The 12,760-nt window shown below is 50.8% G+C and overlaps 1 protein-coding gene across 1 annotated transcript; it reads right to left on the bottom strand.

Annotated features, from left to right (window-relative positions):
* Positions 1-1,642: 1,642 nt before the first annotated feature.
* Positions 1,643-12,510, bottom strand: LOC120650511. Its single transcript, XM_039927664.1, has 9 exons — positions 12,002-12,510; positions 9,950-10,242; positions 9,808-9,877; positions 9,406-9,461; positions 9,026-9,101; positions 8,900-8,936; positions 8,461-8,575; positions 7,207-7,474; positions 1,643-1,863 (listed from the first exon to the last, which is right to left on the bottom strand). Exons 2-8 carry the CDS (start codon positions 10,231-10,233, stop codon positions 7,264-7,266), a joined length of 849 nt encoding a protein of 282 aa, XP_039783598.1. The 5' UTR covers positions 10,234-10,242; positions 12,002-12,510; the 3' UTR covers positions 1,643-1,863; positions 7,207-7,263.
* Between the last annotated feature and the right edge of the window lie 250 nt (positions 12,511-12,760).

Here is a 12,760-nt window from a genome sequence, read left to right as displayed (position 1 = left end):
CTTTCGATTAACATTTCAGCCCAATAAGCTTAATGGGCCACCTTCCCCATTCGTTTCAATGATTCCGAACACTCTAAAATGTCTTCAAACGAATCTATTCTGATGATTCCGAACACTTTGAATTGTTTCCAAACAAATCTTAAATATTTTCAGTAATTCGGAACATTCCGAAATGTTTAACAACATTTATTTGGAACCTTTTTGTGTAAAACATTTCGAAGTGTTTAACAATTATTAGGAACTTTTTAAACAATATTTTAGTACACTTTAAAATGTTCTCAAACAAATTTGAAATGTTTCCGAACAAATCTAAAATGTTTTGGCAAATTCGAAACATTTCGAAAAGTTCTTTTTCATTACACTCTAAAATATTTTCAAACAAATCTGAAATGTTTCAATGATTCCAAACATTTTGAAGTGAACATAAATCCAAAATATTTCTTCAGATCAATTTGAAATTTTAAAGTGAATATAAACTGAAACCAATGGCAGGCCTAACATTGTACGTCCAATTAGCTTGATGGGCTGGGGCCAACCTTCTGCGTCTGCTTCCGCACGCGCGCAGCGTGCCGTCCGCGCGGCGCCCGCCTTCCCGCGAACGCTTCTGCGACGCGATCGCGTGAAGTCTCGTAAAGCGACAAATAGACTCCCCCCCAGCCCCCGTGTGACATGGCAGACGAGCGCCTCCACCGATCTCTTGCGCTGGGGATCCACGTTTCCTTCACGCCGACAACGTTGCTCCTCGTTGCCGGCACGTTGCTTGTCGTTGACGTCGCGTGGAACCTCGGGAGCGGGCTGCTCCTGGACGGGTCGCTCATAGTCGCCGTTGCGCGGAACCTCGAGAGCGGGCTGCTCCTCGGCGCACTGCTCACCGTCGCGGTCGCGCGGAACCTCGACACCGGCCGGGCTGCTCCTCGGCGCGCCGCTCGTCGTCGCGCGGCACAGCGATGGAGCGCTCATCGACAATCATTGCCAAACGAACAAGGATGGGTAGGAACTAAGGATGGGTACGAGCAATAGATGCACACGGGAATATAAGACGAGGGTCGGGAGCAGCGGATCAATGAGGAAGAGAGTCCAAGGCGCGCGTGAGAGGGAGTAATTGCACCACCGATCACGGAAGCGTCGCCCCGCATGCCGTTTGGAGCATAAAAACGGGAATAGGCCTCAGATAGATGGATTTTTCAAATTCCGTAATGGACCTTGGATAGTTGGATGGAGGGAGTAGTATATAAGAGATAGCAACAAAAATATCTTGCCATTTTACCTTCACTTAACAGCCATATAACTATGTGTAACAGCAACGGTACAGAAGAGATAAGAGTTAAATTTTCAAGGGCATTATGGGGATTGCTTAATCTTCTATGGTATGGAGGTGATGGGATAATTTTTCAATGGCATACACTCTCTAATATTAACATTCAATCCAACGGCTACACATGCATTCCTTCCTGACGCGACATAAGCTAGGTGGGCATGGCAGGCCTGCCAGGAGGAGCCCAGGGCAGGCGCTCGATGGGCCGACTCAGCCGAGAGCCCGAGACCATGGCCGAAGCTCCTTCACCGTGCCGTGCCTCCGTTCTACACAATAAACAGCATACCACCACCCATCCTAATCGTTTTGCATGAAACAAACCAAAAATAGACCACCAAAATCCAACTTGGATAGAGGGATGGGATAATTATACATCTGAATCAAACTACTATCTGAACCATATTGGTGCTGGTGGTATAAATAAATGTCCAAAAAAAATTAAGTCAGTGCACTAAACTTCATTCAGAAGAAGACTTTTCCACACTGCAGTGGGACATCTAATTCATTCCGCCAGTGGAGCGTACCTTCCCAAACTCGCCAGCGTACATCTGTAATTGAAATGCATTACAAATTTCAATCAAATAGGCGGTCAGTGCATGATGATCACTGCAGACTTGTTATGCACGGCAAACTATACGTGAGGCGCAAGAAGAAGGAGCAGGCGCTGTCAGCCGTGCCGGACGGGGATTGTTTAGCCAATCAAAGTGGCTAAATTTCAGGAGTTTGTTTCCTTTTAGTTGGATTATGTTAAGAGATGAGCTCTAGGAGTTTGAGTTGGTTACGTAGAGCTAGCTTATATATAGTCTTTGGCTTGTAACTAGGGATTTTATCAATCAAGTCATATCCCAGATATCGTTTCTCCCACATTCAAGGGAGCAGTCCTGCCCTCTGGCTGCCGCTCCGCCGACGACGGCGTCGAGGCGGCGACCGAAGGGTCCAGACCCGCGGCCCTCCACCTCTCACGAGTACAACCTCCGCTATCCTCCTCCCTCCAACATCCCCGTCCATAACAATCTGGTATCAGGGATGCCGGGGTGACGATGTGGATGCCGCGGAGTCCCTCAACAAATCCATCCAGAAGCTCTCGGATCAGATGACCAGCCTCTCCAAGGATTTCAAGGCCTTGAAGCCGCTCATCCCGGCGGTGAACGAGCTGGTCAAGCTGCCCGCTGCGATGAAGTCACTCGCGGGCTCAGTCAAGGACGCCGAGCAGCAAACCGCGGCCCTCAACTTGGCAGTATCCAAGCTCGAGGGCTCCGGGTCAAGCAAGATCGCCAAACCTTCTGGCAAGGAGAAGAAAAAGCAGATCAGGCCCGTGGACGGCGATGATGCGGAGTATGGGCCGTCCGAGTCCGAGGGCGGGGGTGGCGATCCGTCCGACCCATCTTCCTCCTCCGAGGGGTCACGTTCGCCGTCACCGCGTCGTCACCGTCGTGCGGACCGTGACCGGGACTCTCGCTGCCGCTTCCGGGGCGAGGGCGAGGAAGACCGGCTCCCGACGCGAGTCCTCAAGATCGACTTTCCGACATTCGATGGATCTGGTGACCCATTGATCTGGCTAAATCGCTGCGAGATCTATTTTCGAGGCAACAAAACCCCGTCACGTCGGCGTGTATGGATGGCATCCCTACACATGACGGAGTCGGCACAGCTATGGTACTATAAATATGAGATGAACAATGGCGAGCCGTCGTGGCGCGATTTCGTCCGACTCGTCCAGAAGCGGTTCGGACCAACCATGACCGACACGCCGCTGGGGAGCCTTGCCCTACTACGCCACGCCGGGAACGTCGTCGACTACTCTAACAAGTTCATGCACTTGGCATGTCGCGAGGCGGAGCTCTCTAAACTCCAACAGGTGCATCTCTTTGTGGCTGGACTCCAAGAGCCGGTGAAGACTGACGTGGGCCTCCGATCGCCCAAGACGCTGGACAATGCCATCATGTACGCCCGGGCGTACGAACAGCGCCAGTCGGCGCGACCGCCGTGGCGCCCGTCGCCCCGTACTGCCATGCAGACCAGCGCCTCAACCACAACAACGGAACATGCGACAACACCGGGCTCGGGGGGCTCGCTTCCGCCACGGGGCCCCATCCGTCGTCGGCTCACGCCGTCCGAGATGGATCAGCAGAAGAAGGACGGCCTCTGTTACTTCTGCGACGACAAATACGTTCCCGGCCACAGATGCAAAAAGCTCTACCGAATGGAGCTCGTCGCGGACCACAACCAGGACGACGACGATCAGGAGGGGGAGGCGAGCGACGGAGAGCACTCCCTGCATGCGCTCCTCGCCCTTCAGACCCCTCTCGCCGCAGATGGTCCGGTGGTCTCCGTCCGAGCATTCACGGGCGTGCGTTCTCCTCAATACCGCACGCTGAAGCTGCACATCCACCTGGGCGGCCTCAAGCTCGTTGCGCTCGTCGACACGGGCTCCACCAACAACTTCATCGACGAGCTCGTGGCGGCACATCTCGGCTTCACCACCCTTCCCGGCACCGGTCGCAACGTCCGGATCGGCAATGGTGACCACGTTCGGAGCACGGGGGTCATTCCGGGCGTGCCAGTGGTGGTGGGTAGCCTCGCAGCGAATGAACGCTTCGACGTCGACTTGCACACCCTTCCGCTGGGTGGCTACGATGTGATCCTCGGCGTCGAGTCGCTCGGCACGCTGGGGCCGGTGCTCTTCGACTTCCAACGCCAGACCATGTCCATCGCCAGAACCGACCGTCGCGTTCTGTGGATGGGCTTGGATGGTCCTACAGTACCAGTGTGCAACGCCATAGACAAACACCTCGACGACCTGTTGCGGCTGCTCCTCGACGATTATGCAGCAGTGTTCCAGGAACCACACGGCCTGCCTCCAGAACGTCACCACAACCACCGTATTCGCCTGGTGGCCGGCACCGACGCGATTGCAGTACGACCGTACCGCTACGCACACCTGCAGAAGGACGAACTGGAACGCCAGTGCGCCGACATGCTCCGACAGGGGATCATCCGTCCAAGTTCATCAGCGTTCTCCTCTCCGGTCCTACTGGTGCGCAAGCCGGATGGATCCTGGCGTCTCTGCGTCGACTATCGCGCGCTGAACGCGAAGACCCTCAAGGATAAGTTCCCCATTCCCGTGGTGGAGGAGCTTCTCGATGAACTTCGGGGTGCCAGGTTCTTCACCAAATTAGACCTCCGTTCAGGGTACTACCAGGTTCGCATGTTCGAGGGCGACATCGACAAGACGGCTTTCCGCACACACCAAGGGCTGTTTGAGTTCTTAGTCATGCCGTTCGGGTTGTCGAACGCGCCGGCTACCTTCCAGGCGTTGATGAATAAGGTACTCCAACATTTCTCCGGAAGTTTGTATTGGTTTTCTTCGACGACATCTTGATCTACAGCACTTCCCGAGCCGAGCATCTACGCCATGTCTGCCTCGTCCTCGACACCCTGCGCCAGCACCAGCTTTTCCTCAAGCGAAGCAAGTGTACCTTCGCCCAGACGTCTGTCACGTATTTGGGCCATGTGATCTCAGAGCATGGCGTGGCCATGTACCGCAGCAAGGTGGACGCGGTGCTGGCATGGCCCCAGCCCCGTTCAGTCCGGGCTGTCCGCGGCTTCCTCGGCCTCGCGGGCTATTACAGGCGCTTCATAAAGGACTACAGGGCCATCGCGGCTCCCTTGACGAAGCTGCTACGGAAGGAGGCCTTCCACTGGACAGAAGAGTCCACGGCTGCCTTTCGGGCTCTCCAGAACGCGCTCACCTCCGCCACGGTGCTCCAGCTGCCGGACTTCTCGCAGTCGTTCGTCGTGGAGTGCGATGCATCGGGGTCGGGATTTGGGGCGGTGCTGCATCAGGAGGGCGGGCCGATCGCCTTCTTCAGCCGACAGATCGCGCCGCGACACGCCAAACTTGCCGCCTATGAGAGGGAGCTTATCGGCCTTGTACAAGCGGTGCGCCATTGGCGGCCTTATCTCTGGGGCCGGGAGTTCGTGGTGCGCACGGACCACTACATCCTCAAGTTTTTGCTTGACCAATGTCTTGCCACGATCCCACAACATCAGTGGGCAAGCAAACTTTTGGGTTTTGATTTCAGGGTGGAGTACAAGCCAGGCGCCCAGAACGTGGTGGCGGACGCGCTGTCACGTCGCGATGCTGATGGCGAGGGCGAGATGGCTGCACTTTCTACTCCGTCCTTCCAGCTCTTCTCCGAGCTCCGGGACGCGGTTGCGGCTGACGCGTCTTTGGCCGAACAGCACAGCAAGGCAGATCAAGCAGCAGAGGGGTGGAGCTGGGTCGATGGCCTGTTGCTCCGCCATGGCAAGATCTACATACCGGCTTCACTGGACCTCGCCAACACATTGATCGCCCAGGCACATGGCGCGGGTCATGAAGGCACACAGAAGACACTACTTTGCCTACGTGCCGACTTCGCCGTCGACCGAGATCGCGCACGAGTGCGTGACTTCGTCCGGCGTTGCGAGGTGTGTCAACGTAACAAGACCGAGCACCTCCGTCCGGGCGGCCTCCTCCAGCCTCTACCGGTTCCGTCCACGGTATGGGCTGACATCGCCATGGATTTCGTCGAAGGCGTCCCCCGTGTGAGCGGCAAATCCGTCATCCTCACAGTGGTGGATCGGTTTTCGAAGTATGCTCACTTCATGCCGCTCGCCCATCCCTACACGGCGACCTCGGTGGCGCGCGTGTTCTTCGACGAGGTGGTGCGCCTCCATGGCATGCCGGCTTCCATCGTCAGCGATCGCGACACCATCTTCACCAGCTCCTTTTGGCGCGAGCTGTTCCGTCTGGCCGGGGTGAAGTTGCAATACTCTACAGCATTCCACCCCCGGTCGGATGGGCAATCGGAGGCAACGAACAAGATCATCATGATGTATCTACGGTGCTTGACGGGGGACAGACCGCGGCAGTGGCTTCGCTGGCTCCCATGGGCGGAGTATTGTTACAACTCCTCCTATCAAGCTTCCCTCAAGGCGTCACCGTTCAGAGTTGTGTATGGACGTGACCCGCCTACCATCGCGGCATACGGGCCTGGTGACTCCAAGTTACCGGCGATGGTGCAACAGATGCTGGAACGTGATGAGTTCCTTGCTGAGATCAGGGATAGGCTGGAGCAGGCGCAGCAACAGGCCAAGTCCCAGTATGACAAGACACACCGGCAAGTGGAGTTCCAGGTGGGCGACTGGGTGCTTCTGCGGCTGTTGCATCGGCCGACGACATCGCTCAATGATACACGTGGCCGAGGGAAGCTAGGCTAGAGATATTTCGGTCCATACAAGGTGCTTGAGCGGATTGGCTCGGTCGCATATCGTCTTCAGTTGCCAGCGGGAGTACTCTTGCATGATGTGTTCCATGTGGGACTCTTGAAGCCATTCATCGGCGAACCTCCGGAGCAAGTCAGGCCGCTGCCTCCTGTACATCATGCTGCTTCTCCAGGGGGGAGAGATGTTCTGCACGGCAAAGTATACGTGAGGCACAAGAAGGAGCAAGCGCCGTCAGCCGTGCCGGACGGGGATTGTTTAGCCAATCAAAGTGGCTAAATTTCAGGAGTTTGTTTCCTTTTAGTTGGATTATGTTAAGAGATAAGCTCTAGGAGTTTGAGTTGGTTACGTAGAGCTAGCTTATATATAGTCTTTGGCTTGTAACTAGGGATTTTATCAATCAAGTCATATCCCAGATATCGTTTCTCCCACGTTCAAGGGAGCAGTCCTGCCTTCTGGCTGCCGCTCCGCCGACGACGGCGTCGAGGCAGCGACCGAAGGGTCCAGGCCCGCGGCCCTCCACCTCTCACGAGTACAACCTCCGCTATCTTCCTCCCTCCAACATCCCCGTCCATAACAAGACTACAGAAAATTCTCAACAACTTATTTGTGAAACATATTACCTTAACAGTTGCTTCTGGAATCTGGATACAATGTATAAAACCATGGTCAAAAGTGAATCACAGTTCATCATAAATGGGAGGAGCGGGAGCTGGAACATTGGTTGCAGCAGGTCCAGGCTGGGCTTTTGCTACGATGTCCTCAGCTGATAATGAACCTGATCTGACGGCATCAGCCAGCTTCCTTTGCAGCGTCAACAGACCAATACGTCTTGAAACAACATAGAGAACCGCCAAGGAGAAAATGATAAAGCCGGCAGTCAGGATGACCCTGGGAAACAGATCTGATTAGCAATTGCACATGGCACACAGAAACACAGAATTGAAGAAAATTATCCTGCAGATAGAAATTGATTGCATAGCACAAATGCACCAGACATATATACTTCAAAACAACTTTTTCCTAATCACTTTGAGATGACAGGTGAATTGCTGGGAATGAGCCAATGAGGAATAAAATAGTCATGTCAGGAATGTTACTGCACTAATCCACCTTCAAACAATGATATCATGCATCCTTACTTCACGGTACAGATTCTTGGAGATGCAAAACACAAGTAATAGAACTTCGAGGATTGGACTTATTTGATCCATTCATGACACTTTATGCTCCATAAGAACTTAACAAGACACCTCACGACCCTACTTGAAGCAATCCACAAGATACGTGCCTTTCAACCTTTAACAGGCAGGACTGCACCACTGACTAAGGATTAAGGAATCATATCAACAAGGCCCCAGTGCTCATGCTCATAGACGAGGTAGCAATGTTTATTCAATGAAAATCTGATGATTATGGTGTGCTTTGGCGTTACACATACTTCTTGAGTTCATAAATGCTTTTGAATTGAAGTATAAATTCACGCACCTTTTGTACAATATCAAACTTGTGATAATATGCAAATCAAATGGTAGCATGTTTCCTGCAAGTCTAATGAATCATCATTTCCTACTTCACTATGAAGATAGCCTAAGAATACTGTGTTTAATATGAAAAGTATACTGGCTCGAATGATCCTGACAAGATAGTTAAGTGCTGTCGTTATATAATTCATCACCATTCCTACGGAAGGAGCCATGGATGTGGTTCAATTTGTAATTGTGCAAAACGTGAATAAAGCTGCTAGTAGGTGTACACATTATATAAAGATATGTCTTTCGGTTAAATGGCTTGACTGTAAAACAAGAATGCGGGCTATACAACCACATTATACACTGATTTGCAGTTACGCTGTACAAAAGAGTGAAAGTACCTACCTATCAAGAACATCTTGCCGTTGCATCGTGGAGAGCAAACCACGGGTACGCATCAGCAAAGAGCGGTGTCCTTGATATTCACCTTCAGCCTTCCGGAGAACACTTGTTGATTCATCTGCAGAAGTTTATAAATTAGTTTGCATGTTGCAATTTTACCATGACAATCCTAAAAATGCAGGCAAATAAGAAAATTGCTAATACACACACTATGAAGTACATGAACGTGCTATAATATTTCAACCATAATAGAAGAGCATCCTATAGTAAAGTAATGACAAAGAAAATACAACAAAACCACAAATGTAAATAAGTGCATGTCAAAAACCAAGCAGTTTTATTTTCTCCATTGTGACCTATCACGTAAATAACTACAACAATTGCCAAGCCATTGTGAATAAGATATTCTATACAGATTAAAGGCTCAATTAAGAATGCATACCAAACGTTGCCAAGGTACTTGCACTTCTTTCCACTTCCTGTAAGCATTTATATCAATTGGCTTCAAATTAACGAGCAATAAGCCATTAGCATACTAGCTAATAATTGAACAAGTGGACATGCTAACCTGAACCATCATCTGGCGAGACCGTCGGAGGCTCTCAGTGATACTTTCAGCAGCAGATGTCATCCCAGCCTTTGTCCTGCACCAAATCACATTATACAACTAAACTGGATGTTGCTTGGACTACAATGTCGAAGGATGGGTTATTCATTACTGTGATGCAAGATAACTGATATGAACATGAATAGAAAAGGACAGCCCATTCATTAGTACAATCCATTAACACAGAAACTCTTAAATGTCACTCCACAATTCTTAGTTTAAAATATAGAACAAACTAGAGCCATAGCCCTTATCTTGTTCTTCAAATCATAAAAACTCCTTAAATATCCTATATATTATATTGTCTTAAAGGAAAGATGACTTCATGCAAATCTACTTACTGAAGATTACGCCTGCGGATAGTAGACTCTTCTCCACCCCCAAGAAGAAGCTCCCTCTAGAAGAAAAAAAAAGACAATTAGAAATTGATAGCATTAAGTTGTAAGGGCACCTACAATGCTCTAAAAAGGTGGCAGGGTTTCTTGCCAATTTTGCAAGAGAATATGCAAAAGCTAAAGCCATAATAGTTTTATTGGTGCTTCTGAAATGTGGGTACATAAACATCTATGAGAAAAGATACTTGCATAAAAAGAATAGATCCTAAGACTAAGTTATTTATTATGAGTGGCATCATCTTACACTTTTAAACATCCCTGGTATTGGTAAAGATCTAAAGAAGTATGTAATTCTCAGACAGCAAATCAATCAGATTAATATCATGAGATTGAGGGAAAATCACACACCTCCTCTTGAGCAGCTTTTCTAATGTTCTCTTTAGCTTGTAAGTTAGCATTCCTCAGACTAGCACGCAGCCTGCAAACACAATCAAAATTGTTACAAAAGAAGCATGCTAAGGACAAAGGGATAATTACAAGACTATCTTACTTCTTGTATTGTTCATCCCATGACTCTAAGGTTGCTTGGCCAGACTGCACTTCTTCAAAAGTAGGTAGCTGCTGCGCTAGAAGATCAAGCCGAAACTGCAGTGACTTGAGCAATTGCAGAGCATCCTGCGCAGAACCATTCAACCGTGGAAGAGAATTTGCTTCCTCTGTCCCTTTCCCTGTTTTTCCACATGATTTGATTGTAGCAATGCTCTCCTCAAGCTGTGAAACCGCTTGGCTCCATTCTTTCTTCAGATTTTCAACAGCTTGTGTAACTTCATCCATCCTTAATATCTAAAGGGATAAAAAATTCAGCAGACTTGCCATGCTGGCATGCGAAGAAAGACAACTGACTACTTGTAACATAAACAGAATCTAGCTTCGATACATAAATAAATGAGCAACTCCTCAAGAACTAAGTTCCTTAGAGAAAATATCTTCGCAGAAGAGGAGGCCTGTTCCTTAAGCTGTGCATTAATGAATAGGCATGACATCCGGAGTACATTTCAGAGAGTGCAAAATTTGTGTATATTATTTTGAAATAAATAAGTCTTATAATCCAACTACACAGCATGTAGCACCATCCCAAGCCCCGACCGTAACCTAATGAGCCAACACATCGTAGCCCACAAAACACTAGTGTCTTATTACTCCTAGTTCACCATCTCTTGTGTGCACCGTTCCTTCTTGGCAAAAAACTAAAACGAATTCCCACCAAGCACTGAGAAACCATAATTGTCTTTAACATTCAGCTAGCAAACATTACAGAAAAGTTCCCAGCACGCATTTATGTAACTACCAGCTTAAAAATTTCACCACGACACATAAGTCAGAATAAGTTCCCTCTGAAATCTATAAAACCTATAAAGTTAATCCCCACTAAGAGTCATTAACTCTATTTCTCTCAACATGCAAGCTATCCACGTCATCATCCACTAGGACCTTCTATTTATGTCTTCTATCGATTTTCTGCAATGTTCAACAAGGCGGCGTTCCGCGCTCACCTAGGCGGGATTAGTCGCTGGGCGGAGGGGTTCCGCCTCGTCTAGGAGGTAGGCGGTGCCCTAGGCGATGCCCCCACGTCGACAGCAAAGGGAAGGCGGGCTGGGACGTCGGGCGACGGCGGCAGAGGCTCGGAGGAGGTTGCAGCGGCGGCGGGGAGGTCGGCTTGTGGCGGCGGCGGAGGAGGAGGCAAGGATGGGCCGGGGGAGAGGCTTCGGCGTCGATCCGCGCCGGCGAGGGTGACGGCAGCGGAGGAGGAAGCAGGGGAGGGTGGGGGCGGCGGTCTGGGCAGCGGAGGAGGAGGCAGGAGCGGGCAGGCGCCGGCGGCGGCTGCGCAGCAGAGGAAGAGGAGGGTGGAGGAGGAAGCAGAGGTGGTCAGGTGGGGGAGGCATCGGATGGAGATAAGGTAGAGTTAGGGTTGGGACTTGGGTTGTGCTGCTTTGATGGGCCTTTTGTCCAACTTTAGGCCCACTGCCCCCACTAGTCTTCAGATTTTCTTTTCTTTTAGAGATATAATTGTTGTGTATAGGAAGGTATATACACATGTACAACACCGCCTAGAAAACCGCCTAGAAACGCCTAGGCTCGCCTAGGCTCTAGGCGATGGGTCACCGCCTAGAAACCGCCTAGCGCCTAGCCTAACATTGATTTTCTGTGCACAACCGCAAGTCACTATTGTAAGCCATCAATTCTAGCACAAATGATTCCTCCACCACAACAAACACACCTAAAAGGAGCTGAAGAAAACCAAAGGCCGTCACTGCAATACAAACCCAAATATCGTCCCTACAATCGAGTTTAATAAATTTCACCACGACACAGAAGTCAGAATAAGTTCCCTCTGAAATTATAGATGATACTAACCAGGGGCGGACCCAGCATAGGACATGACTGCACACATTTACACCCAATAATTTTGGCAAACAAAATCGACGCTAGTAGGTGCTAAATATATTGTAATTGGGTCAGATCCGAATACAAATGGCTAATATTAGGGTTTGGGGGTGCTCCGTTTCGCACAGCAGGAAGGGAAGAGAAGGGGAGGGCATACCTCGTGGGCGCTCGTCGCCGGCAAATGGCCCGGCGAAGACCGAATTGCGCCGCCTCTCGCCCAGTCGCCGCCACCAGGAAAGGAAGACCGAGAGAGACTGGGAGAGAAGGGAACGGCGAAAAGAAGCAGAAATGACGGGGGAGGGGTGAACCGTGAACGCCCAGCAGGCACGCGCGGCGCAGTGCGGGTGGCCGCAGCGGTGGTGCCGGCGCCCGGCGGTGTAGGGGAGGCCGGGGAAGGGAGGGGAGATGAGGGGCCGCCGACCGCCGTCGAGCTCGGTGGAGGGAAGCGGCGGCCGCAATGGGACGGGGATGGCCGGAGGGAGCAAAGCGCGGCGGTTGCTGGGGAGCCCTGGGGCGTCTCGGGGCGCGGGCGCGTGGTGCCGCGGCCGCCTGGGCGCCTGCTGGAGGGCGGCTGGGCGCGGATCCGGTGAGGGAGGAGGGCGGCGGCGCAGGAATGAGAAGCGGAGGGCGGGATTGGGGTCGGGGGCTCGAGCGGTCGAGCCTCGGGAGACGGCCGCTCGGGAGTCGGGGTCTCGACTCTCGAGTGTCAGGCGGCCGGGAGGAGAATTGGCTTTCAAAAAAAATTGCACATTACATTAAATATTCGGACACATCTATAGAATATTAAATACAGTAAAATAACTAATTATACAGACTAACGATTAACGATTAGTATAAAATGAATCTTTTAAACCTAATTACTTTATGATGGAATATTATTTGTTAAATAACAATAAAATGTGCTACAGTACCAAAA

The sequence above is a fragment of the Panicum virgatum genome, chromosome 9K (assembly GCF_016808335.1).
Source record: "Panicum virgatum strain AP13 chromosome 9K, P.virgatum_v5, whole genome shotgun sequence".
Taxonomy (NCBI): Eukaryota; Viridiplantae; Streptophyta; class Magnoliopsida; order Poales; family Poaceae; genus Panicum; species Panicum virgatum.
Note: the sequence above shows the minus strand (reverse complement) of the source record. Positions and strands in the feature narration are given on the sequence as shown.